This window comes from Passer domesticus, chromosome 8 (genome assembly GCF_036417665.1).
Source record: "Passer domesticus isolate bPasDom1 chromosome 8, bPasDom1.hap1, whole genome shotgun sequence".
In the NCBI taxonomy this organism is placed as follows: Eukaryota; Metazoa; Chordata; class Aves; order Passeriformes; family Passeridae; genus Passer; species Passer domesticus.
Genome location: NC_087481.1, coordinates 2,959,919 through 2,987,297, shown reverse-complemented (window position 1 = coordinate 2,987,297; position 27,379 = coordinate 2,959,919). Strand labels below are relative to the sequence as shown.

The 27,379-nt window shown below is 53.4% G+C and overlaps 1 protein-coding gene across 1 annotated transcript; it reads right to left on the bottom strand.

The window, feature by feature from the left end:
• Positions 1–605: 605 nt before the first annotated feature.
• LOC135306057 (olfactory receptor 14C36-like) lies at positions 606–20,796 on the bottom strand. The gene is made up of 5 exons (XM_064429617.1): positions 20,686–20,796; positions 16,983–17,033; positions 16,665–16,778; positions 16,411–16,507; positions 606–1,746 (listed from the first exon to the last, which is right to left on the bottom strand). Exons 1-5 carry the CDS (start codon positions 20,794–20,796, stop codon positions 791–793), a joined length of 1,329 nt encoding a protein of 442 aa, XP_064285687.1. The 3' UTR covers positions 606–790.
• Positions 20,797–27,379: the final 6,583 nt, after the last annotated feature.

The following is a 27,379-nucleotide window of genomic DNA, read 5'->3' as shown; positions in this document are numbered from 1 at the left end:
TGCCATCAGCCCTGGCACAAGCTGCAGGGCCCCAGGAAGGTTCAGCACAGACCATTCAGCATCTGATGGGCACTGGCCATCAACAAGCAAACCTGACCCAGACCTGAGTCCCCTGAAGGCCCCAGTGAGACCCTGATCTCATCCCACTGAGCCCTGGGAGAACAAGGAACACAAGGAGCCTCTTGAGAGTCCTGAGAGTGACTCTGGAGGGGAGCAAAGCCTTCCTGCCCTGCCCTCAGGAGATGCCCTTTGCTGGTGGAGCTGCTGTGCTGGAGCCCAGCTGTGTCCCAGCAGTGCCCATGGCCTGTCCCTGCCTGAGGGCACAGCACAGACACGCAGCAGGACAGTGACCAAGCTGCCAGAGCACTCCGGCCTTGCACCCACAGCAGGGCTGGGAAGGGGAGTGTGGAGCTGGGAGGAGCAGATGTGGGGAGAGGCAAGGCCATTGTCCCTGGCCGTGCTGCTGTGCTGGGAGCCCCTTCCCTCCACCTCTGCTCACAGGCACTGCCCCTGCAGAGCCAGAGAAGGGCTGAGGAAATGCCTTGGACACACAGCTCAGGATAGCCACTTCTTTTTATTCACATGCACAAGGAACAAGCCACCTAAAAGCCTTTGTGTTAAAAAAGAGAATATCATGTAGAAATACTCAGAGTAGTACTGCAGTATCTTATAAAAACATTATAACACCAGAAAAATAATAGGAAAAATTCCCAGTGACAAAATGGACAAATAGGAAAAAAAGGCCAAGATTGTCAAGAATTACATTCTGAAGGTTCTGGAGAAGAAAAGTTTAATGTTTCTGAAAAGATACAGTCATCATTTTCCTCAGGGCATCCTTGATCTCCTGGTTCCTCAGGCTGTAGATGAGGGGGTTGAGGGCTGGAGACACCACCAAGTACAGAACAGAGACTGAGAGATCCAGGGATGGGGACGAGATGGAGGGGGGCTTCAGGTGAGCAAAGATAACAGTGCTGACAAACAGAGAGACCACAGCCAGGTGAGGGAGGCAGGTGGAAAAGGCTTTGTGCCGTCCCTGCTCAGAGGGGATCCTCAGCACAGCCCTGAAGATCTGCACATAGGAGAAAACAATGAACACAAAACAGCCAGATACCAAACAGGCACTAATTGCAATGAGCCCAAGTTCCCTGAGGTAGGATTTGGAGCAGGAGAGCTTGAGGATCTGGGGGATTTCACAGAAGAACTGGCCCAGAGCATTGCCATGGCACAGGGGCAGGGAAAATGTATTGGCTGTGTGCAGCAGTGAATAGAGAAAGGCACTGGCCCAGGCAGCTGCTGCCATGTGGGCACAAGCTCTGCTGCCCAGGAGGGTCCCGTAGTGCAGGGGTTTGCAGATGGACACGTAGCGGTCGTAGCACATGATGGTCAGGAGGGAATACTCTGCTGACAGGAAGAAATACAAAAAAAAGAGCTGAGCAGCACATCCTGTGTAGGAGATGGTTGTGGTGTCCCAGAGAGAATTGTGCATGGCTTTGGGGACAGTGGTGCAGATGGAGCCCAGGTCACTGAGGGCCAGGTTGAGCAGGAAGAAGAACATGGGCGTGTGCAGGTGGTGGCCGCAGGCTACGGCGCTGATGATGAGGCCGTTGGCCAGGAGGGCAGCCAGGGAGATGCCCAGCAAGAGGCAGAAGTGCAGGAGCTGCAGCTGCCGCGTGTCTGCCAATGCCAGCAGGAGGAAGTGGCTGATGGAGCTGCTGTTGGAAATTTGCAGGGGCTGCACATGGGAACCTGTTCATGGAGAAAGGACAGTGACAAGTCAGGAGAGGCTGCTTTGAGCCAAACCTGGGCCATTCCCTGCAGACTGTTCCAGTGGTACTCGCTCACCCTTGTTCCTGCTCTGGGAAAACCTTCACCCAGGTCCCTGCCTGAGCTCCAGTTGTGCTGGCTGAGTGTGCCAGGAGCAGCCAGGCCTGTGCATGGGGGCTCTTGAGGAGCCATCCCTGCCCTGCTGCCCTGGGTTTGTGGCAATGGGGCAGAGGGACAAGGCTGGATATTCAGGATTTGTCAGGGGAATCACTTAATGGAGAAAGAATTGGTACCATCTGCACTCACACTTCTAAAGAATGTCAGGAGTTGTTTTTTGGAATTGTTTTAGAACTTCATTGCTGGCTCTCTGAGGTCAGAAATCCCCAGCATTCCTTCTGCACTCAGAGTTTGCCACTGAGAGATGGGAGAGGCAAAGGATTCCCTGTGGCAGATGGAAGGTGAGGAGCTGGATGGGTTTGTTCCCAACTGCCCTGGCTTTGCACCTTTGGCTGCAATGAGAGCACAGTCACACTCCTGGGTCACCCTGGCATAAACCAAAGCCTGCCCAGAGCAGAGGGATCCCTGAATGTCTCACCCTCTCTAAAGGGCTCTGGGCAAGGTCTCAGCACTCCCTTGTGCCAAGGACACTCACGGCTCCCTTGGCAAACCCAGCAGCATTTCCTCAGATGTGGCAGCTCTGCCCTTCCCCATGGGACATTCAGGGAACTGCCAGAGGCTCTGGCACAGATTTGCACCCAGGAGGGCAGCTCAGAGCTTGGAAGGGCACAGCAAGGAGATCCCCGGCTGTGCCCATGATGGGATCTCAGGGAGGGGGCTCAGCTCATTCCCCTTTCCCATGGACTGCTTTGCCCACAGCCCCACAGGTCCCATGGAAGTTTGGACACCCCATTCCCGTGGACACCCCTGCCTGGCAGGAATGCCAAGGGCAGTGCCTGACTCAGCTGCTGCAAATGCCAGAGCCTCCCTGAGAGCAGCAGATAACAGTGACAATATCAGGGCAGGGCAGAAACAATAGAAGATGTTGTGGTGCTGTGCCTGAGAGGGCAGGGCTGAGACAGGCGGGCACTCAGGACAGTGTTCCCGTGCCCAGCTGTGTCCGCACCTCCCACACACCAACAGTGCCCTCCTGCCCCAGCACTGCTCTCTTCAGCCCCCTCTCCTTGCCTGAGCATCTCCCTGGGCCTGGACATTCCCTCCTGAGAGGAGCCTTGTCCCTGCCAGCGCTCACAGAGCCCATCCCACCCTGTGTGCCCTGGCCCCGGCCCTACAGAAACCTGCCTCTGTGCCGGGCCCTGGCTGGGGCAGGCTGTGTGTGCAGGTGGGCAAGGGCAGCTCAGGAGAGCCCTGCTGGGCCCTGCAGAGGTGATGCTGCTGCTGTCCAGGGCTGAGGGCCCTTTGGGAGGCTCCCAGCAGAGAGACTGACCACCCAAAGTTACAGTTCTGGAGTCTCTGTAAATGTTCAAACATTACTTTCATGATTCTGTGTGTCTCTTTCAACTCAGAATGTTTTGTGATTCTGGGATTACAGTTCCTGTTCTGCTTCTCTCATCCGTCTGTTGTCTCTAATAAAAAAAGAATAAAACTCTTGCAAAGGTGTTAGAACAGTAAAGTAAAAAGAAAAGACATTTATTGGAAGATTCCAGGTGTCCAAGTGGGAATTGGGCACAACTGATTTCAACAATTCATTAAGGTGGATTAATTAGGATATTTAACAGAAACATCCAATAGGAGATTCTGTTTCCCCAGTTACACATAGCTGCCCAACTCATAGGAGTAGGTCCAAGGGCTTCTTTGCCATCACTTTTTGTTGTGACTGCTCACATTCTGGTCAAAAAACAAAATGTTCTTCTAGTAGGGCCTCTTCCTGATAATAAGACTATACAGTATCAGGAATGTATTTATACATTCATCCTATTGTTCTAAATTCAAGGAGAAAGGTAAGGAAATGTACTAGAGATAATTATGGATTATAGTTAAAGAAGTATGTAATAATTGTTTAATTGACTTAATAAAGAGTTCAATAGAGTGATGTAAGGATTATAATTTTAAAACTATATAATAGTAATTTTCAGAGCTATGAATATATGAAAATGTATCAAAATAAAAAATCTTTTTGTCCTTACCCCAACTTTCCCATCCTTCTCCAAGCAGGAAAAGGAAAGCTCCTGATCTTTCCAGCAATGCCAGGCTTACCTTCCTTGGGCAGTGTCCCCCGGAGCTGTGCCCAGGCTGCTCTGGAGCTGGGAGCAGCCCTGCCCCACCCAGCCCCTCTCAGCAGCAGCACCTGCCCTGCTCAGGGTGGCTCCTTCCCTCCACAGCTTCTCCCCAGCGCTGGGATCAGCTCCCCCGGCCAGCTGAGAGCTGTCCCTGGCAGGCAGCAGAGTCCCTGCCCCAGCACAGTGCCCTGGGCTGCAGGAGCCTGCTCTGCAGGACAGCCCTGGGCACCCCTGGCTGCTCTGCACAAGAGAGAATCAGAGAATGTACTCACAGGGTCCGTAGGCATTGGGATGTTCCAGCTTGAGGAGATCACTCCAGGAGCTGCAGCTGCATTGTCCTGCAGCCAGAGGTTCCTGTGCCAAGGGCTGGCAGTGATTCTGCCCCAGGCACTTCCCAGCACCTTCCCAGCCCTGACTGATTGAAGCTCTCTGTGCCTCTGGGCTGTGCCCGGGCTGGCTGCAGGCAGTGCCCCAGCCCTGCTGGGCTGCCACAAGAGCTGCTCATCAAGAGAAATGTGCTTTTGAAGCTCTTCTTGCTTACCAGGAGCTGCCTCTGTGCCAGGAGCCCAGCCCAGCTCAGCAGCACAGACACAGCAGCAGGACTTTAATGACCCTCTGGGGCTTTGTGCTCAGGCCCTGAACATCAGTCCCTGAGAGGCAGCTGAAGAAACCTCTCCAGAACTCCAAGTCAGAATCCAACTCCAAAGTTTCTTGGACTTTTAATGGGTCCCACTGAGGGACACGACTGAGAAAGTGTCCCCAGGCCCCAGGCAGAGCAGAGAACTGGAGGCAGTGATGACAGGTGGGGACAAAGAGAAGCCAAGTCTTGGTGGCCTGGGGCACAGCAGCAGGGTCTGTGCCAGCAAGGGCTGGGAGGAGACACCTTGTCCTGAGGCCCTGGGGCCTCCTGGCACAGCCCCAGCCAGGCTGGGCACTGTCAGCCCCTTGTCCTGCCCTCAGCATCCCCCCCTAGCCCACATCCCAGTGGCCTCAGGGATCTGCTGGAAGGAGTCCCTGGGGAGCCTTGCTCAGCAATGGCCCTGGGGGCTCCTGAATGCTCCCAGCAACTGCAGGTTTTTCAAAGGACTTTGGGTTTGGCTTTTGCCTTGGACTCTCTGAGAGTTTTGTGCAATCATGGCCTCCAATTATCTGCTGTAATTAGTCCCTGGAGAGGCTTTGTCAGTAACAACACTCAGTGGGGGTCATTAATACTTCAAGGTACTTCAGTTATTTTAAGGTACTTGGTGTTTCCCTTTTGATACAGACTCTGTGAGAGGTTTGTGCAATCATGGCCCCAATTATCTGCTTTAACGAGTCCCTTGAGAGCTTTGTACTGACACTCAGTGGGGCTCATTAATACTTTGAGGTATTCAAGGTTTTTAAAGTACTTTGGATTTTCCTTTTCACACTGAGTCTTTGAGAAGTTTTTGTGCCATCCTGGCTCCCAATTCTCTCCTCCAAGGAGTCCATGAGGAGCCTGTGTTGGGATGGAACTCAGTGGGACCCATTCATGCCTTGAGACACACTTTGGGGTTTTCTTCTGACTTTGACTCCTGGACAGGTTTGTACAATCTCCTCTCAGGTCCTGAGGTTCCAGGGCTCAGCTCCAAATGCACCATGGGGCTTGTTAGCATCAAGCAAGTCCTGACAAACCATGGCTCTGCCTTGATGTACCTCTGCTCTAGTGCAGTTCATTAGGAGGGTTTACTTTTTCAGTTATGGAGAAATATTTCAAAGAGCTTCTAGCAAGTATGTCTTCCTATTTTAAAGGGTGTCTTTTATGGCTGTTCTTATTACACAAGAGGTGATTGCAGCATTCAGTGACTGATATTGATCCAGCAGGGACTCTCCTAAGGAGCTCTGGCCTGCTCAGAGAAGCTGTGCCTTGAGCTCTGACCCAGTGTGGACAACCTTGCTCCACATTCCCCAAGCCCATTTTGTCTCTCTTCAGTCACCAGGGACCTGCTTTGCTCAGAGAACTGGCTGTACACAGCCAAAGAGGGGTCATCTTCTTTTGTATTTTGAACCAATCTAAAACTCCTGAGTTTCCCCATTGAAAACAGACATCCTCCTCAAGTGGGTGCCAAGCCCAAGCTGCCACCAAGGAGGTTCCCCTTCCCTAAGGCAGAACCCTGCAAGGAATGTTTTAGACACACAGGAAGTTCTGCAATAAACACAAATCCAGAGTTTGCTCAGGGCAGAATTAGACCAATTCCTGACGGACAGGCCAGCTTTGAACTCCTTGCAGCTGAAAGCTCCGAGTTGGGAGGTGTGGGAGGGACCCAAGAGTGAGGGAAGGGAAATGCAGAGCACCCAGCAAGTGCTTCTGTGCAGACAGGCTGTGGGGAAGGGCACTGCAGACCTGCTCTGGGCCAGCTGTGAGGGTGGATCATCATCCCAGTCTGCACTGGGCCATTACAAGACACTGTTGGATGGACACTGCACCGACCCCAGTGCGCCAGCCCCTTGCTCAGGGCTGGTGTCACTGCCCAGAGCCAGAGGGGATCCCTGGCTGGGGGCTTGTGCCATGGCCACCTGCCCTGTGCCGCGCTGTGTGCTCAGGCACCAGGAACCAGCAGCAAAGGGCACTGCCAGGGCCAAAGGCCAGCTCAGCCAGACAGAAAGGGGCAGTGCTGGCACTGTTTCCATGGCAGCCCTCACTGGGGGTGACACCTGGGTCACCTGTCCTGGCAGCGTCCATGGAAAGCCCTGTCAGGGACTGAGGGCACAGACACTGGCACTGAGACACGGCTGGGCCGGGTGCTGAGCACAGGGCTGAGCACGCAGAGATGGTTTTGTTCTTGCTGAGCTGCAACAGAGCCAAGGCCTGTCCTGCCCCTCCTCCAGCCACCCTGGGCAGGGGCTGGGGCTGTGGGGAGCTTGGCAGGGGACACAGCCAGGACAGGTGACCCCAACTGATCCCGGGGATACCCCAGACCACAGGACATCATCCTCAGTGTATGAAGTGCGGGGAACAAGGCGGAAGGGGGGAATGTTGAAGTGAGGGGTTTTGCCTTCCCAGGTAACTCTTAGGCAAGAGGGGGCCCTATTTCACCACTGGGCAGGGTCAGTACCAAAGACACAGACACCAACTTAAGGAATCCTGTAATTTATATAATTCACAGCTGCAAAGAATTACAAAAGGATAATCTCAGCAAAGGACATAATCGTGAGCAAAGAATTACAAAAGAAGTTCAGCAATCCAGTGCACACCAGTCATTACCAACATAGATTGCCTGTAGTGATTAAATAAAGATCCATCACCAGTTACCCTCAGACTTTACCATCACCCAGATCCACACATCAGCTGGGGCAGACAAGGACTGCAGAGCCACTCCCAGACACTGGGAATTCCTGCAGGTGCCTCCACCTTTGCAGGCAAGGAGCCTCCAAGCCCGCTGTGAAAGGACACAGCTTTTACACTGTCAAACAAACAAGCTGACATCACTGCTAGTGTGAGAACATCTGGTTTCCTTCTCCTGTTTGGTTTCTCCCAAAGCCTGGCCAGGGCTCAAGGAGGAATCAAGGGAGTTGACTTTGATCCTTCACTCCCAAACAAGGCCAGATGGGGCCTTGTCTGGTTTCTGAATACAGAAAGAGAAATCCATGTCTTATCAAGGAACACATCCACTGATCATGTTGTTAATAATGCTTTGTTAGGGAGTGGATACTAATATAACATTTGGTTGGAAGGTTCATCTAGAGATGAACTCTGCCTCCGGGCCTATTCAGGCCTTGATCCCAGCCTGTTCAGGCCTTGCTACTTGGATGGGCCCTGAGAGCTACAATGAACTACAACCTTCATAACCATTCTTTCAATAACACAGTTTAGATTTAGGTATTAGGCATAAACGCATCTCCCCTTGTGCTTCAATTAAGTGCTGTTAAATTTCATTACTCAGAGCTATTCACATTCCTTTTCAAACATGCCTAAAGAGTTGCTAATATTCTCTCTTCTTTATCAAATGCCTCTCTTTTCTTGAGACTGTCTCTTTTAAGACAAGTCTCAATATTCCACTTCCCATCACAAAGTGTCACAACAACTCGAACATAGAATGTTAGAGTGCACACCAAGTGCACACACTGCAATGATGACAGACACTGCCACAAATGCATTTCACAGCAGCCTCCTTTGGTAGCCATGAAGCCAATCCCACCAAGAAGAATTTTCTTCTTTCTGCCACTCTTCTCCTGCTCCTTCTCTCAAGGTGATTGCTGACTGTTGGCCTTCAAACCCATCACTGACAGCAGTGCAACATTCCTGTCCCATGACAGCCCAGGCTCCTCCTTGGCCAGCAAGCAGATAATCCAAGGCCATGCGGTTCTGTGGAGTCCCCATTTGTGTTTGTTGGAGCCCATAGGATGTGCTTATTGGACATTTTAACAGCATTATGTGCTACTTCTTCTAATAATCCATCCAGTGTACTCCACAGGACGGGGCAGCACACATGGGGCACAGGACGAACCAGAATCTTTTGCTTTCTGAAACCCAAGGCACTCCTTGGGAGGAAAATGTTCTCTAGGCTCCAGGTCTTCCTTGTGGTTGTTGTTGAAGGACCCTAAATGGTGGCCCTGCAGCCAGGAGTGGTGTAACACTGACACCGACCAGCTCCAGCAGCCCAAGCTCTACTGACATTGGGAGTGATGGTAAAGCACAGAAATCCCCTCACACTGTGGCCTCTGTAACTAGAACAGGCTTCGGTTCTCCTGAAGGGAAATCTTAGTGAGTCCTGTCAAACGGACCATTGTATTCCTGTGTTTTCTTGAACTGTCCGTTCACTGACAGTTATGAGTCAGAGCCCATGGACTGAGTTCTGGCCAGCCCACAGGGTGGGCCCTCCAAGGGAACCCCATTCCTCCCAGCTTCAGCTGAGAACAAACACAGAAATTAGTGACATGGAGTAATTTGGCTACCCTGATCTTGAAATTTTCAGAACTAATCATTAAATTTTGATGACTAATCCCTTGGTGAAACACTGGTGGTGTTTGTGGCAAACAAAGATTCTGGCTGATTATCAAGGTACAACCTCCAGACATCAATAGTATTTTAGTGACACTGTTCTTCATTCTTTTTTCTCAATCTCATTTGCTCATTTGAGTTAGGAACAATAATTCTGTTGTCCATGGAGCTGGAGCCTTTTTAACTCCAGAATAACGCCCCCAAGTCCTTTGCTGTTCAGCTTTACCATGTTGTCTGTGGCTAACAAGGCTTGGTGGGGCCCTTTCCCGTTTGGCTGGAAGGGGACCGGGTCCCAGTCCCTGAGGGCACCCAGGCTCCTGGATGGAATTTGTGTGCAAGTCCCTCGGTGTCACAGCAGCCTTCACAGGGAGCCCTGTGGATCAGAGCATTTTCCAAAGGGGCCATTGGGGCAAACAGGGAGATTTGGTCTGGCAGGATGGGTAAAACAGTATCCTGTAATACTTACTTGTTCTCACACAGAATACTTGGCTGCAGGGACATATTCCCTTTGTTCCTGCCCAGGTTTCAGGATTCAGTATTATCTTTCTTAGAGCTGTTCCTTCAGCTGCCTCAGGAGGGCCTTTTGGCCTCTGGGCACACAATCTGGCTCCATTATTAGGACTGCTGGATCCAAACCCTTTATCTCCACAAATGGTAATGACTGGAGGTGGATCTCCTTTTTTCACAATTGTGCTTAAAATTCCAATATCAATAATTGTGCCACCCTGTCATGAGGTTGAATAATCCAATCTTATTGACAATTGTTTAACAGAATTACTGTAATTTTTCCTTTATATTCTGCATCAATTCCTCCTTTCCTCCTGCCATGACATGAACATTTTGCAAGGCCAAGCTCCAAGCGAGCAGTTACCAAACCAAAGTGTCCTGGAGGAATCTGAATTCCTGTCTCACTATTGATAGCTTTCATTTGCTTTGGATTTATCCTAATTAATTCCAATGCATGAAGGTCCAGCCCTGCAGCCTCTGGGCTGGCCCTTCCAGGGGCCATCACACCCACAACAATTTCCCAGGCAGTCCAAGTCTCACTGCCCATGATTGTAGGTGCAAATTGGGTGCAGCTGTGCACAGCCAGAGGTTTGCATTTCCCCAGTGGGCCATTGTTAAGGGTATGGAACACATCTGTGAGATGGGTTCTCCATGGGGACAGGTTCCCATCTCCTCATTTGCTCAACTGCTCTTTTAACAACCCCTTCACCTGTTCAACAAATCCTGCAGCTTGAGGATAGTCTGGTACATGAAAAACCCTGCAGTCTTAATCACGGTATTTTTCACAGTAACAGACAAAGCACTCTGCATCACAGTATCAGCAAACCCTGTAAAAATAGACAATTTTATCCCCTCCTCCTTTTTTCATTGTATACAATCTCACAAAGTTTACCTCTGACATTAGGGTCCTGGCCAATCCTTTTCTGTAGAGTGTTTAATGTTACATCCTTGAGCAGCCAAAGCTACCAAATTAGTATTGTCAGCACTATTTCACATTATTACTATTTTATACATAGATATAGATATTGATATAGAAATATAGATATAGCTAGATAGGTATAGACATACATATAAAATAGATATATATCTATATATATATATTAAGGTCTTATTATACTATAAATATGTACATAGTTATTTATCATATTAATATTTCACTTGCACAAATGCATCGGAGCTCAAGATTAAATCCTTCTGTTGCTCCATGTGGGAGCATTCCAACAATAACTGTTCCTTCTGAAGGTGCTGTTTCCAATGTACTGTTAACAAATTCATCTTTGTCTGCCCAAACCCACAAGTTCTTTTCCTTTTCAGTATGCAATTTTTGGATACATTTTAAGACATCCAGGGGTTCAGCTTATTTTAAACAACTGCCCCACTGCTCACACGGTGCTGCGACCTCAGCCCACTCCAGAGCCAGCCAACTCCAGGGAAGGGCTTCCTATCTGGGAATTTCTGATGGCACTGACTCCTCACATTTACATTTAACAAGAGACATTTTGCTGTGATCTGGCCAGACTCTGCCAGTTTTGTTTTACCAGTGGGCAGGGTCAGCACCAAAGACACAGACTGCAGCTGAAGGAATCAGTGTCATTTACTGCAGCTCAAAGCAGCAAAGGATCACAAAAGGAGCAGCTCAGCAGTGCACCCAACCATCACCACCAAAGACTGCAGCAGTAATTAAGAAAGATCCAGCACCAGTTCCCCTCAGGCTTCACCATCCCCCAGATCCACACAGCAGCTGGGGGAAGCTGTCCCAGCCAAGGGCTGCAGAGCCACTCCTGGACACTGGGAATTCCTGCAGCTGCCTCCAGCCACAGGTGAGGCTCCAACCTCGCTGTGAGAGGGCCCAGCTCTGACAGTGCTGAATGAACAAACTGACAGCACTTCTAGTGCAGGAACATCTGGTTTCATCCTCCTCTTGGGTCCCTCCCAAAGCCTGGCCAGGGCCCCAGGAGGAGCCAAGGGAGGTGACTTTGATCCTTCAGCCCAAACAAGGCCAGATGTCAGATTTCATGGCCTTGTCTGGCTTCTAAATACAGAAAGGTCAATACACGTTTCACTAATGAGTGGCTACATCTATCACAGTGCTAATGACCATGCATATTTCATTAATGAGCAGATACAAAGATAACCTTTGGTTGGAAGGTTCATCCAGAGGCCACCTTTGGCTCAGGGCCTGCTGTTCAGGCCTCACTCAGGGCTGTTGTCCAGGCCTTGGCACCTCAGGGACGTGGTTTAGTGCTGGGTTTGGCACTGCTGTGTGACCAGCTCGACTGGGTGAGCTCAGAGGTCTTTTCCAACAGAAAGGATTCTGTGATTCCATGATTCTATCTGCTGAATTCAGCTAGGTCCATGTTAGTAGCACTCATTTGCTCAGAAAGTCTCCTCTTGCTCAGCTCTTGTGGCCTGAGGCCTCAGCTCTTGTGGCCTGAGGCTTCAGCTCCTTCAGCTGCTGGTGCTAAGCTGCTCATGCTGAACGAGACAACTCAGAGAGAAGAACACAGTCCATCCAATTCCTTCTGGGACAGAGAGAGGGGAGGGTATGGAAACAGGAGCATTGTTTGGTATGGCCTCCTCTCTGTCCTTCATGCCTTTCAGCACTTTGAACCAGCCAGGAGCTTTCTCCAAGAGTGCAATGGAGCAGCTGTTCCTGCTCCCAGCTCTGGCTCTCTCCAGTCTCTGACCTTGCCTGGCTTTGTCCCTCTTGCTGTGCCCTCTGTTCCCCCAGGGCTCAGTGGCTGCTGCCCAGGACTGTGGGACTGGCACAGATCCAGTGGTTGAGACCCTCCTTGCTGTGGCCTTGGAGCTGCCTGGTCACAGCAGCCTTTTCCATCTGGAAGCTCCTCATGGACAGGGAGTCCCCAGCTCTGTTCCTTGCACAACCTCTAGGAGCCCAGGGCTGCCATCTCAAGTCCCTGCTGGCACTGGGGGCTCCCAGGTGCCTCAGGCTGCTGTGACACCGCTGCAGACAGGAGGGAAGAGTGGCAGGGGCTGTGCTGAAAGTCAGCTCCATGCACTGCTGCTGCTGCTGTGGGGTCATTTGTCCAGCCCTGCCCCAGAGTCAGGGATCAGATCCAGGCCCTGCTGCTGCTCCCTCGGGATCAGCCCCAGTTTGGGTGTTGCTGTCAGGGCCAGCAGGAGCGGTGGCTGGAGCAGCAGGTGCTGACAGTGCCCCAAGCCCCAGGGCTGGAGGGGTCCCTGGGCTGGGCTGGGAGGGAGCTGCCCCTTGTTCTCCCTCTGCCCCAAGCAAAGCTGGGCCGGGCCCTGCCAAGGCTCAGTACCAGCTCCTCTGGAATGGGAATGCTCTTCAGCCTTGTCCCTGTCCAGAGTGGCAGTGCTGGCCTGGCAGCACAGGTTGTTTTGCCCTCAGGCTGCAGGAGATGAGAACACAACACTTGCCAACACTGAGTGCGAGGCACAGCTCCGGGTGCTCCCCATGAACCTCAGCTCTGGGAGCACTGTCTGCCCCAAGCTCCAGGGGCTGCAGTGGGAGCCCGGCTGGGCTCTGCCCTGGGGCCATCCTGCAGGGACAGCTGGAAACAGGGAGCATTCAGCTGCCACAAACAGCCAAGCCAGGGGTGCAGGGCAGCTGCTCCAGCCTGGACTGCACTGCTGTGTGCTGTGCTCTGGGGCTGGGGCTGCCCACACAGGGGACTGGACTGGAGTGCCAGAGGAGACAGAGAAGCTTCAGCTTCAGCCTCACTGAGGTGGGTGCATAGGTTGGGAAGTGTGGGGAGGCTCAAAGGGATTCACAGAGCTCATCCTGCTGCAAGGACCAGGAAAAGGGAGTGGGAACTCAGCAGTTAGGAGAGCTGAGGGCTGGAGAGTGGCTCTGAATGACACTAAAATGCCACTGGACCTCTGAGACATTGCTGCTCCTCAGCCAGTGACAGCATGAGTCCCTAAACCTGGGGCTCAGCCTTCCTTGTGGTCAGGGGCATCAAGGAAGGCAACAGAGTGATGGAGACTGCAACGGGCTGGGAATTCACTGGGGGAAAAAAGGGAGCAGTTGAGAAGTAAAAGGCAGGTGGGGGAGAGAACTGTTCAGAGAAGGGCTGAGCTACATCTTGAGCATGGTGAAAAATGTCATTTGGAGTCATCCCAGATTGATTTGATTTCAGAAGATATTGAACAATTGTAATTTTTGGGGGATGTCTTGTTTTCCTCTGGAGGTGTACACTCTGCAAACTTGAGCTGCGTTGTCAAAATGCTCAAGCAAGCCTGTGCTGCAGGTGACACCATTTCTTCTTTGGCTGATTCCGGCCCCGTGCTGAGCTCCAGCAGAGCCCTGGCAGAGCCCAGAGCAGCCTCAGCATCCGCAGAGCCCGGCTGCAAGGAGAGAAAGCAGAAACTGCCCGTCAGCTGAAAGCTCCTGTCCCTTGTCCCAGCTGCCCGCAGTGCCCAGGCCATGCTGGCTGTGCCCAGAGCTGTGCCCAGAGCTGCCCATCAGTGCTGCCTTTGGGAGCAGGGCAGGAGGGCAGGACATGTGCCCAGCCTGCAGCCAGCCATGGCACATCCACCTGCTCAGCAGCTGCCCAGAGCAGGATGCTCCTGTGCTCGCTGCCATCTCCCAAAAGCTCTGATCCCACCCTGCCAAGCAGACGGGGACCCACCTCATGCCATCCATGGCTGGAAAAAAAGCTGGTCCCAAACGATGTCCTCAGCCTGCTCCAAGGGCATGGCCCATCCACGCCGCAGCTGCTCCCAAGAACTTCCTGATCCAGACTGGACCAACCAGAATGCTTCCTCTAGAAAAACAAACAACAAATTGTTGAAAATAGATTACAGACAAAAAGGGAAAAAAAGAACAAAGGTAAAAATCATATGTCTGTGAGGGGATTGAGGAAGGCCCAAGCCCTGCATGCCAGGGAAAAACCCAGCCATGTGTGAGCAAAGCCCAGGTTTTCTCCCTTCCCCCTGCACTGCCCCCCACAATAACCGTGATCCCAAAGCAAACAAGGGCAGTGGAGCTGCCCAAGCCCTTCCTTGCCTGCACAGCAAAGCAGCCCCTGCACAGATTTGGGAGTCCCACCTCTGCTCCCACCACGGGGGTTTGTTTGTGTTGGGCTGGCTGCCCCAGCCCCAGCCCCAGCCCCAGCCTGGGGCACGGTGGGTGCTGGGGGCTGTTGGCAGGGCCAGGAGCCCACTCCCATTTCATACCCACCCCAGCCCATGCCCCCAGCCCTGCCAAAAGCAGCTGGGCAGCCGACTGAAGGATCAGCTGCATCTGCCCCCGCAAAGGGGGGGACCTTTGCTTCCCAGACAGGCTGGGCAATGCCCAAATCTGGGAGCATTTCCCCAGGTGTGGACTCATCTGCAAATTCCCTGTGGAGTTTGGCTTTGAAGAAGGTGCCAAAGTGCATCACCTTCAACTGCTGGTGGCCAGGTTGAGGAAGAGGTTATCATCCTTCATGTCATCCTTGATGTCATCCTCGCTGTCTCCTGCAGCAGCAGCCCGCCCCACCCGGTACAGCTTCTCTGGGGGCTCCTTCTCCTTCCCTGGGCTCAGACCAGGCTGTCAGGGCTCTGCCCAGGGCCCCAGCTGTCAGGGAACCAGGACAAGCAAAACCTGCTTGGATGGCAGCCACCAGGGCTGGGCAGAGCAGCTCAGCTCCAGCACAAGGGCTGCATGTTCCCATCCCATGACCCTGGTGCAGTGACACGGGCTGGCTTTCTTTGCTTCTCATTGCCAAGGCATGTGTGCAGCTGTAACTTACCAGGGCCCTGCAGCACAGTGTGCCTGTGGCTCTCTCCCTTCTTCTAGGGCAGATCAATATCCTGCATCCAAGGATGACAGAACACCTCTTCTAATGAGGGTCTGGCCAAGGGGTGCATGGATAAACACCACCCAATCAGATTTTGGCACTCTGGGGAGAGAAACCAGAAACTGCCTGTCAGCTGGAGAAGGCTCCTGTCTGCTTTGCCCCACTATTCCCATGCCCAGGCCATGCTGGATGCGCTCAGAGCTGGGCCTGAACTTTCCCATCAATTCTTGGTTTTGGGGGAGAGCAGGACGTGTGCCACCTCCTCAGCAGCTGCCAGAGCGGGATGCTCTTGAGCCCGCTGCTGTCTCCCAGCACTGGTATTCCCCCCGTGCCCAGAGAAGAGGATTCACCTGGAGAGAGCCGTTGTGGCAGTGAGAGCTGGCCCCAGCTGAAGTTCCAGCCCCTCCTGAAAGGCATCTTCCCACAGACCATCTCGTGCAGCAGGATGCCCAGGGACCAGATGGTAGCTGGCTCGCCATGGTACCAGCCAAAGCGGGTCCATTCCGGGGGGCTGTAGGATGGTGTTCCTGTGGAATACAGATGGAGTTCATCAGGGGGATGCTGCTGCTCCCAGAGCCTGGCCCCAGCATCCCTGGGCGAGCGGGGGCTGCAGCAGTGGCACACAGGGTGACCACTGTCCTCTCACCAGCATCTGGGACTGGTGCACAAACTTGGGATTGCAAAAGAAGCCACTGGTGTGGGAAGGGGACAGTGGAAGCCCTGGCTAGGCCTGACCATGACACGCAAAGGAAATACCCACTGCGTGCTGGGGAAAAACCATGCCCTCATTCTCCCTGCCTGCATTGCCCCAAACATATTATAAAGGCAAGACAAACAGGGCAAGTGGAGCAGTCCAAGCCCTTCCTCTTGCCTGCACACAAACCGGCTGGGACACAGGTTCCAACCTCCCTCTCTGCTACCCCCACCCACGGCTGTTTTTGTCAGGCTGGCTGCACCAGCCCAGCCCCAGTCCTGGGCACAGTGGTGGGCAAAGGCTGCCAGCAGGACTGGAAGCTGGCTCCCCACCCAGCCCTGCTCAAACCCAACTCAGCTGAAATCTCAGGGCCATGAAGGGCAGCAAAAGGGAGAATCCCTGCTGCCACACCCAGCTTGGGCCCTGAGATGCTGGGCCATGAGATACCAGAACCAGGAGCACACCCCTGTGTAGACTCACCTGCAAAGCGAATGTAGGCTGTCTCTTGCAGGTAGGTGCCACAGCCAAAGTCAATCAATTTGGCTTTCCCCGATGGCCAGGTCAACCAGGATGTTCTCTGGTTTGATGTCATGGTGCAGGACCCCGCAGCTGGTGCAGTGCCGCACAGCCTCCAGCACCTGCCGGAACAGCTGCCGCGCCACCTCCTCGCGCAGGAACCCCCGTGCTTGAATGAAATGCAGGAGGTCCTGAGACTGCTCTGGCCGCTCCAGCACCATCACAATGTCGCTGGGCAGCTCAAGCCACTCCAGCAGCTGGATGACACCGGGGAAGCCACTGGACACCTTGTCCTGCAGCACGATCTCCAGGGGAGCGCTGGTGCCATCAGGCTGCGGGAGGAGCACGATGCCGTCAGTGGGGCCGATGTTGGGCCAGGGCTGGGCAACCCCTCAGCCAGCCCGGGATGCTCTGCGCCGTGCGCTGGCCCCACGCCCGCTCCCCCTCGGGATGTCCTGGCGGCTCCCACCCTGCCGGGGCTCGGCTCATCCCCGCCCGGCACGGCCCGGCTTCTCCCGCTGTCCCGGCTCACTCACCAGCTCGCTCCAATGCCAGATGCGGTTCCGTGGCACCCTTTTGATGGCGACCTGCAAGCCAAGGGGAGCAGCGGGCTCAGCTCAACGCCCGCCCTGCCCAGCCCCATCCTCCTCTTCCTGCGCCCCCTCCTCCTCCGCCCGCCGCAGGCCCCGCCGCTCACCGGGGCGCCTTCCGAGAGCCGCGTTGCTGCGAAGACGCTGCCGAATCCGCCGCACCCCAGCAGGGAACCCAGGCGGTAGCGCTCCTGCAGGGCCTCCTGCGCCTTCCCTGCGGGCGGGACGCGGCTGTCAGCGCTCGGCCCGGGGCCAGCAACGGCCCCCGAGCGCCCCTCACCCGCCCCGGCCCGGCCATCCCCCGGCGTTCGCTCTTTGCAACGCGACCCGGGAGCCGCGGGGCCGGGGGCCGCGCTGCCGAGCGGCGGAGCTCGGGCCGGGCAAGCCGCAGCGGAGGCAGTGGGAGCGGCGGGGTCGCGTGTGTCCTCCGCGGGCCCCGGGAGGAGCCGGGGCCGGGGCCGGGGCCGGGGCCGGGGCCGGGCCAGGCGGAGCCAAAAGCCGGCGATGCCGCCCCAGGCACTGATCCCCGCCCAGCAGCGCCACCGCCAGCACGGCCAGAGCCGGGCTGGGACCAGACCTCGGTGGGACGGCCGGGGGCGGGCACGGGGCAGCCCCGCCCGGGGCCGGGGGCGGGCCGGGGGCATGGCCCGGCCGGGCACGGGGAGAGGGAGGCGGGGAGAGGAGGGGAGACCGGGAAAGGGAGAGCGGGAGAGGTGCGGGACAGCGGGAGAGGGAGAGGAGAAGAGAATCTAAAGTTTTGTCTGTCGCTGCCGCTGCTGCTGCTGCCGCTGCTGCTGCCGCTGCTGCAACTGAAGCTCCGGGGCCGTTTGTCCCCGTGTCCGTTTGTCTGTTGCCCGCTCGCCCCCGCCCCGAGCCCCACGTTCCCCGAGGGCAGCCCCTGAGCCTGTCCAAACACGGGAAATTTGCCGAGTTCAGCCAGAGTCTGGACTCCTGCACAGTGGCTCAGGAATCCCCTCGGTCCCTGCTGTGCATTGTCCCTGCTGAGGGTCAAACACTCTCAGAGCGTGTTCCCTGAATGCAGAATTTGTACCTGACACAAACACTGCACTTACCTCTCCAACATTGCTTTCCAAGAAAAACAGGGGAAGTCAAACTGTGTGCAGGTCATGGTATCTTAAAATGTCTAAAACTTGCCAACTCGTGGATCTTAGCGGTGAGATCTGTTTGGAATTAATGGGATGGACAACTAGTGCAAGATGGAAAGGGGGAGCATAAAAATAAATCGAGAAAAACGTCTTGAATTGTTTCAATTTTCATTTAATTTCTTAAAAGCTCTTTCAGTTTTTCCAGAATCTTCTCCTCAGTCCTGTTTGCTTTTTCCAAGAACCTTTCCTGAAGAACAAGGTGCAGCTTCTGTCACAAGGTGTGCCACCAACTGCAGCTTTCCACACTGTGTGTGCAGCACAACACTTGCAGCAAAGCAGGACAAATATTTGAAGAATTTGACAGCTTGTTCTTTTCTTTTCCTTGTGGGCTGGGCAGTTGTGCCATTGGTAAGGTTTTCATTGTTACTGTTCTACCCTAAGAAAACATGACAGGCTACCAAGAACTCTTAGGGAATGCAAGCCTGACTGAATGCAGAGAAACAATCTGCAGAGCCTGCAGCCAGAAGTGGAGAGCTGTGTGATCATCATTCCAACACCCCCAAGGACATCTTGAAAATGATCTAGAAGGTGAGAATGGGCTGACAGGGAGTTTGTTTCTGTCTTCAGTCCAGATACTTCTACATCTGAAAACAATTCCACAGTCTCCATCTAAATCAAGAGTACAATCAGTTCATTAAAAGCACCAGAATAAACTGTACCTCTCAGGAGATGACTGAAAGAATCTGTAAAGGGAAAATGCAGGAGAAATGCATTTCTCAGCACTGCAGTACTTGCCTACCTGAAACCCTCCTCCATTTCCTCCCCATGCCTGGATCTGGCAGTGTCAGTTCTGTATTCGGTGGTGCCTCCAGCCCTGAATCCCCTCGTCTACAGCCTGAGGAACCAGGAGCTCAAGGCTGCAGTGTGGAGACTGATGACTGGACATCTTAGGAAGCATTAAACTGATTGCCAATTTCTGCAAATCACTTGTAACAAAATTAATTTTTGATAGTTCTGTTGGTTTGGTTCTTTGATTTCCCTGTCTTTTTTTTTTTTTTTTTTTTAATATTCTCCCTAAAGCTAGATGATTGTTTCTGCCATTTCTGACTTTGTTTCTCTCCACCTTCCCTGTGGCCACAGACTGTGACAATGAGGAGCAGTGTTCTCAGTGACTTTAAAAGAACTAAAGGATCTCCCAGCAGAGTTTTCTCCAGAGATCCCTCTATTCTTGCCATCTCTGGAGCTGCAGCAGCAATGTCTATGTGCAGAGCTGGGGCAGATCAGTGCTGGCCCAGCAGCTGTGCCCAGCAGCAGCAGCAGCACTTGGTGTTGCCAGTGCTGCTGCCGTGGCCCTGCCCCGCTGCCCTGGTGGCCCTGGTGTTGCTGCAGGGCCTGAGTGCTCTCGGGGTCGGGCACAGTCCTGGGGGTGGCAGTGCCGGGGCTGCAGCAGGGACAGGCCATGGGCACTGCTGGGGCAGCGCTGACGCCTCAGGCCAGGCCCTGGGGGCTGCAGGCTCCTTGCCCAGGCTCTCTCAAGAACACAGCCAGGCCAATGCTCAGCACAGAAAAGCCCCAGGGTGAGCAGCCCCAGGCTGGCCGTGGGCAGGCTAGGGGCAAACAGCATGGCTGGGGCTCTGCAAGGGCCCTGGGGGAGACGGGAAGGAGCAGCAGAGCAGGGGCTGATCCATCCCCAGTGCGCTGCACAGCCCAGGGCAGCGTCCCAGAGCGTCCTCATGGAGCTGCCAACAACATCCCCCCTCTGCAGCCCTGGCCTCTCCCCCAGCTCACAGAGGTGCCGCATCCTTGCAGGCACAGCCACGGCAGCACTGGCTCAGGAGCCCCTGTTTGCATTGCACAGAGCAGGCAGGAGCACCTCCATGCTGTTGCTTGTGGGGACATGAACCTGAGGGAGCACAAATGCCATCAGCCCCTGGGGCCAGCAAGGACTGGGGGACACCAGGGAAACCACTCCGGTTTATTGTGACAAACATTTGAGATCACCAAGTCCAACCTGCACCCTAACACTACCTTGTCTACCCAGAGCATCGTCCAGTTAGCTTAACCACTGCTCCCTCATGCGCTTTCAACCAAACTTCTCTTCCAGACCCCTTACCAGCCTTGTTGCCCTTCTCTGGACACGCTCCAGCCCCTCCATGTCCTTCCTAAATTGGGGGTCCAAAACTGGACACAGCACTCGAGGTGTGGCCTCACCAGTGCCCAGCACTGGAGAAGAATCACTGCCCTGCTCCTGCTGGCCACACCATTCCTGATCCAGGCCAGGACCCATTGGCCTTCTTGCCCACCTGGGCACACTGCTGCCTCATGTCCAGCCTGCTGTCCATCAGTCCCTGCAGGTCCTTTTCTGCCTGGCTGCTGTCCAGCCACTCTGTCTTCAGCCTGTAGTGCTGCAGGGGTTGTTGTAGCCAAAGTGCAGGACCCAGCACTGGGACTTGTTCAACCTCACCTTGTTGGATTTGGCCCCTGGATCCAGCCTGTCCAGGTCTCTGCAGAGCCCTCCTGCCCTGCAGCAGATCCACACTCACACCCAGCTTGGTGTCATCTGCAAATTTGCTGATGCTGGACTCAATCCCTTCACGCAGATCATCAGTGCAGATACTGAAATCCACACTGGCTGGCTCTGATGCCTCGGCCATCCTGTAGGTGCCCTGTGATGGCTCTCAAGGTGATCTGTTCCATAACCTTGCCAGGCACCCAGGTCAGGCTGACAGGCCTGGAGTTCCCCAGATCCTCCTTCCAGCCCTTCTTGGGGATGGGCTCACATTGGCACCTCCACTCCTCTGGGGCCTCCCTGCTGATCCAGGACTGATGGTAAATGATGGAGAGCAGCTTGGGGAGATCATCCACCAGCTCCATCATCCCTCTAGGATGGATCCCCTCTGATCCCAGAGACACCTGTGAACACCTGAGTGGCTCAGCAGGTCTCCAGCTGCTTCCTCCTGGATTCCAGGGGGCTGTTCTGCTGCCTGTGCCCATCTACCAGCTCAGGAGAACACTTGTCCTGAGGATGGCCTGTCTTATTGTTGAAAACTGAGGCAAAGAAGGGGTGAAGTACCTCAGCCCATTCTTCATCTTTGGTAATCATATCCCTCACAGTAAGAAATGCAGGTTGTCCTTACCCCTCCTTTTGACATTAACGTACCTATAAAAACATAATAATTAACCTTCACAGAAGTATCCAAGTTAAGTCCTAACTGAGCTTTTACCTCTCTAATTTTCTTTCTGCATGACCTAACAACATCCTTAAACATTTCTTCATTTACCTGCCTCTATGTCCAAAGGTGCTGCACCCTCTTTTTAATCCCTTGAAATATCCTTTTTAATCCCTTTTTAATCCCGCTTTTCCTTGAAAAGCTCCATGCCCAGCCAGGCCAGTCATTTCCCCCTCTGGGTCATCTTTCTGCACAAAGGGGGCAGCCTACTCTTGCCCCTGCAAGATTTCTTTTTTGAAGTGTTTCCATCCTTCCTGGAACTCGTTGTTTTTAAGGGCTGTTTCCCTTAAAAGAATCAGTACATGATTTGGTATTCCCCAAATCTGCATCCTCAACAGGCCAAAGTCTGCCCTCAAAAGTCCAGTGTAGAAGATTTATTGATGCCCCTCCTTCTTTTACAGAATATTTAAAAAGTCAATAATTTCATGGTGACTGTGCCCTAAACAGCCTCTGACCAGCAGTTTTATCACCAGCCCTTCTCTATTTGTGAGCAGCAGGAGACAGAGCTTTCCTTGGGAGTGGGAATTGCAGGAAACATCCCCAAAGTGCAGCTTGGAAGGTTCAGGCTGGAGCTGAGGAGAAAGCAAAGTCCCTGCCAGGGTGGAATTGTGGTGCTCAAGGTGTGGCAGCATGAGGCTGGGCCATGGCCGGCTCTGTGTGCCAGGAGCCGGCAGTGCTGGGTGCAGGGAGCCCAGGGAGGGCACAGAAACGCTGGGTGAGAAATGCTGGGGCACAGCGAGAGGGGCGAGTGCAGCCGGCCAGGGCACAGGAGCAGCACGCACAGGGGGCACAGCCTGCAGGACAGATGGCCGAGGGCTGGGCAGGGCTGGCAGGGCCACAGGCACCCAGGCCTTTGTGCCCTGGGCTCGGGCAGTGCCTCTGGAGGCCCCACAGCAGGAACTTTCCTGGCAGGAGCTGCACTTTGGCTCTGCCTCGGCCTCCCTGGCCAGGCTGGCAGGGGCTGCAGGTTGATGGCATTTGTCCTTGCTGCCCCTCACATCCCCCTGCCCCACAGAGAGCCCCGAGCCACCCGTGAGGGACAGGCCCTGCTGGCCCAGGCTGGGCTCAGGGCTTGGCCTTTCTGCTTCCCCCAGCCAGCCCAGGCCTTGCTCAGCATTGCAGTTCCCTGCCCAGAGCCTTGGGCTCCCTGCACTCCTGGCCTCAAGGATCTGCTCTCACCAGTCCCTGGGGAGCCTTTGGCACTCCCTGCCCTCACTGGGGCCCAGCCATGCTCCAAGGCACTTGGAGTTTTGCTGCTGACTCCTTGAGCAGCTTCTTCATCCTTCTCTCAGTGCCTGAGGCTCCTGGACCCAGCCCCAAATCCACCATGGGGATCGTCAAAACACAGAAAGCTCTTGAGGGCTCTTTCTTCAGTGCTCTTCATGTGTCCATGGCTTGTGCAGCTGATTGGAGTCAGTGTAGAGTTCCTTTATGGATGAAAGATTTCAAAGTGCACCTCATTAATTTTTTTTTCTTTAATCAAGTATTTTTTTATGTTCCAGTTCAGAGAAGAGCTGATAGAAGCATTCCCCAGCAGATCTTGATGCTGAATGTCTCCTTAGGAGGTCTGGGTATGTAGAAGAATGAGCCCCTTGAGGGCTGACCCTGTTTGGACAAGCTGCTCCTCACCCCCAGCCTCACCATGTCTGGGATGCGTGGCTCCTCCCTCTGGGCAGAGCACCTCACAGTGGGATTATGTAATTTTTATCAGTCCTGCAGTGACACTCAATGGCCCATTAACAAAAGATATCTCCCTGGAGGGAGGATTGATTTGTTGAAGAGATAAAGAAAACTGCCCAATTAACAGAAAATAACTGCCCTACCTCTGACAGATGGTAAATACAATACACACATTATCTCTCAATCCAGAAGAACAGGATTTCAAATTTTGGAATTTAACTTAACATTGCTCAAATCTGACAATAATGAATCTTAACTTTGCTTAGTGTTATCAACCCGGAATTTGGATTAAATTAAACATTACAGAATCAAAAATTAATATCCTTAAAAGTTATACATATAACAAAATTTAACTTATTCTGATGCTATTAATGGAAAAAAGGCACTGAAAAGTTGAACAATCTGGGATTGAAATAACAGCATGATAGATTTACTGGATTTACTGGAGGGATTAAAAGGATGTAATGAGTGTGTCACGATTTCATGTAATTTAGTTTTTAGAGAAGCCCATGGTAGCCACAAATTTTATGCAAGCATAAATTTACTAAGACCTTTTAAAGTGCAGTTTTACTAAAAGAAACAACAATGTGGAATGTGGCAATCTGCCCAGCAAACCAGCAGCTTCTTGAAATTGTATTTAGTGTCATTCCAGATGGTCAATTTACCAGCATTTCTGTTAAAGAACCTCTGGCCAGTGCCTTGGTGGAGCTGCGCCGGGGGCTCGGGGGAACCACGCCGGGAGCAGCCGAGCCACGCACCCCAAACTGCCTGCGGTTCCTCCTCCTGCCCCAGAGCCTGTGAATGTGCCTCCGTGCCAGAGGGAAGGGGCAGCAGATCTCCCCAGTGTATCCCCAGCAGGACGGCATTGGCGGTGGGGTTGTCCTGCAGCCAGGGGCCATGCTGGGCTGGGAGATGGAGCAGGAGAGAGGGGGAAAGGGGCCCTGACTTCCTCCTCACCTGCCTGAGTGTCTCGGGGCATCTTTCTCTTCCCTGCAGCCTTCTCCTCCACTGGGCCAAGGTTTGGTAATGGGAAATCCTGCTTTGGGGAAAAACCAGGGATGAGCACAGTGTGTCTGAAGGTCCTCTGCCCAAGTCCATCTCTAGAAGTCACCTGGTGTCCATAAAAACCTTCAAAAAGCAGAAGTGATTTAAAAAAAAAAAAAAAAGGCACCAGGAGTGTCCCATTTCCAGTCTCATCCCTCTGGGTCTCTGGTGGTGCCTCCTGTCATGGCTGCTGAGGATCCCCGGCCTCCCCAGGGATGAGAAGGTCAGAGCACCCCCCCAGCCTTAAGCACCCTCAGCGGTGAGAGGGACACAGAGCCCCTGGTCCCTAACCCTGCACAGGCATTCCCTGAGGCCAGCAGGATGGAGAGACACCAGAGCAACCACCAGGGCAAGGGGACAGAGACCCCTGAGCATCCCCTGGGCTGAGAGGGACAGAGACTGCCCCAAGCACCCCTTGGCATGGGGGTGAGCACCCCACTTCCTGGGCTGAGAATAATGGAGACCCACTGGGGAATGGCCTGGGGTGACAGGGACAGGGACAACCCTCCCAAGCCCCTCCCAAGCATGGCCCAGGGTGAGAGGCGCAGAGACCCCTTCAGCATCCCCTGGGCACTGGACAAAATAAACTTGGCAGAAATTAAATTTAACGCTGCATAAATCACTTGGATGAAGATTTGATTTTCTCACAAGTCACATGAGAGGAAAAAACAAATAAATCCCAAAGATTAATAAACCAACAATAGAAGGAATTCTGTGGCAATTCCAAGTCTCATCAGTTCCTGTACAGCCCCAGCTCAGCTGCTGGCAGTTTCCCAAAAAAGAAAAGTGGAAATTTGGCCCAATACAGATTATTAAAAGGAAGGGAAAGCACTGTGGAGCTGTCATGAGTGTGACAGGTTCGAAGAGAATAATGATTCTCACATTTGGCAAAGTCCCCAAGCCTCTGAATTTGGGAGTTATTTGGGAATTTAGCTCCTTGAGCTGGGCACTTCTAGCAGCATCGTGTTCCACATGTTGAGGTGAATGAACCTTGTCAGCCTCACTGGTGTCATTTGCTCACATTCCTCCAGTGATTTGAACAAACGTTTCAAAGATGGACAACAATATATTTTCTTTACACTGGCCACCCACAACAGCCATTTTCCTCATCAGTTCTCCCACAAGTTGCTCAGAGGAATTTGCATCCAAGTTTCCAAGAGGTTCTCTGGAAAGAAAGAGCCCTCCTCCCACAGAGGAGGGAACCATGCTGTTGTCAAGGTCAGAGAACACTGCCTGAACTCACTGTGCCAAAATATTGTACACAATCTGGTTAAGAAAATTATTAGAGATTCCTCTGCCCCAATTAAGGTGCTAACGAGACCAAATGCAAAATAGATTTTATTGAACAGTCAATGTGAGGTAGAGAGAGATGGAATAAAAGAGAAAAAAGGGGGAGGGCAAGAGAGTGACAGGGACAGAGACCTCCCCTGGGTTGGGGCAAGTGTGACATTGTCCCCTGTGTGTGAGGCCTTCCCGGGGTGGGGGTTTTACACCTGAGCCAGTTTGGGTAAGGGGGGTGGTGTTCACCCCCCGAGCAGGGATTACCCCACTGTTTCAGGTTGCAGTGCAAGATGTAACCAAATGCATGTTTTCCATCACCACCTTTAAAAACTGTTATAAATGGGCGGGGCAGTGTTCTTTATCTCTTCCAGGACTCAGCCCTGATAACACCCTCCAGGGGGTCTCTTCTGTGAATGGGCCATTGAGTGTCCCTGCAGGACCGGTAAAATGACATCATCCCATTGTGGGATGCTCCGCCCAGGGGGAGGAGCCAAGCATTCCTACCTGGATATAAGCTGAGACTTACAGCACCAGGAGCACCTTGGCTACTGGATTCCCAGAGGACAAGAGCTCCATCACCACTACTGGACCTTCAGAGGAAGACCAGACCCTTCTAAGGATCACTGCTTTGACAGAATCACGATCATCACTGCAACAGGACTGCAGCCACCATTTAATGGGACTACTCCCACCACCCTGACCAACAGGGTGCCAGGTTATATCCTGACTGTGTCAGTTTAAGGCAGTGTTTCTGTATCATTGCCTTGATCTTAATTTTCTTATTAAATTGTAATTCTGGCTTAGACTCCCCTCCTGGTTTGCCCTCAAACCTGTACAAAACTCAATGCACTCATCTCTTGTTTTCCTCCCAAACCAGAATTTCCCATCTCAAAACCACTGCCAGATGGAGAAGAAGGCTGCGAGGAAGAGGAAGATGTCCCAGGACCACCAGGTAGGTGAGGAGGAAGTCAGTGCCTCTTTCTCTCTCTCTCTGGCTCCATCTCCCAGCTCTGCATGGCCCGTAGCTGCAGGACAACCCCTCTGCCTTGGCCATCCTGCTGCGGATGCACTGGAGGTATCTCGTTCCCTTTCTCTCTGGCATGGAGGCAAAGCCCATCCACTCCTTGTCCTTCGTCCCCCAGACAAGAAGCTGAGGACGGAGACCGGAGAGGACAAATCTCCACAGCAGAACCTCGTGGAAGAAGCAGTTTTGAAGGACTCCATGGCACAGGAATCGAACAGGGAGGTAAAGCCCAAGAGATCCCACAGGATGAGGGCCTGCAAACCCAGCCCAGGGTGCTCTGAGGAGGAAAGACCCACCCTGTGCCAGGAAGGTGGACAGAGCTTCAGCCAGGGATCGGAGCTGGTGGTCCAGCAGCAGCTTCATCATGGGGAGAAACCACAGAAGTGCTTGGAGTGTGGGAAGAGCTTCAGGCAGAGCAGCACCCTCATCCGCCACCAGATGATCCACACTGGGGAATGGCCCTGTGAGTGTGGGGAGTGTGGGAAGGGCTTCAGCTACAGCTCAGAACTCGTCAGGCACCAACGCATCCACACTGGGGAGAGGCCCTATGAGTGTCCCCAGTGTCAGAAGAGGTTTCAGACCAGCTCCAATCTCCTCCTGCATGAGCGGATTCACACAGATGAGAGGCCCTTCCGCTGCTCTGACTGCGGGAAGGGCTTCAACCGCAACTCCAATCTCATCAGACACCGGCGCATCCACACTGGGGAGAGGCCCTATGAGTGTCCCCAGGGTGGGAAGAGCTTCAGACAGAGCTCTCATTTGAGCAGACACCAACACAGTCACCAGTAAGGGAAGACATGCAAATGCTGCAACTGCAGGAAGAACTTTGTGCACTGCTCCAACTTCATCCCCCATGGGAGAACCATGTTTGGAAGGGCCCTGGTGATACGTGTTCACTGTGATCCATGCTGGGAAGACACCTGTTTGTTTTCCTGCCCCTGCCAATGACATGATGTGACACTGAAGAACATGAGGGTC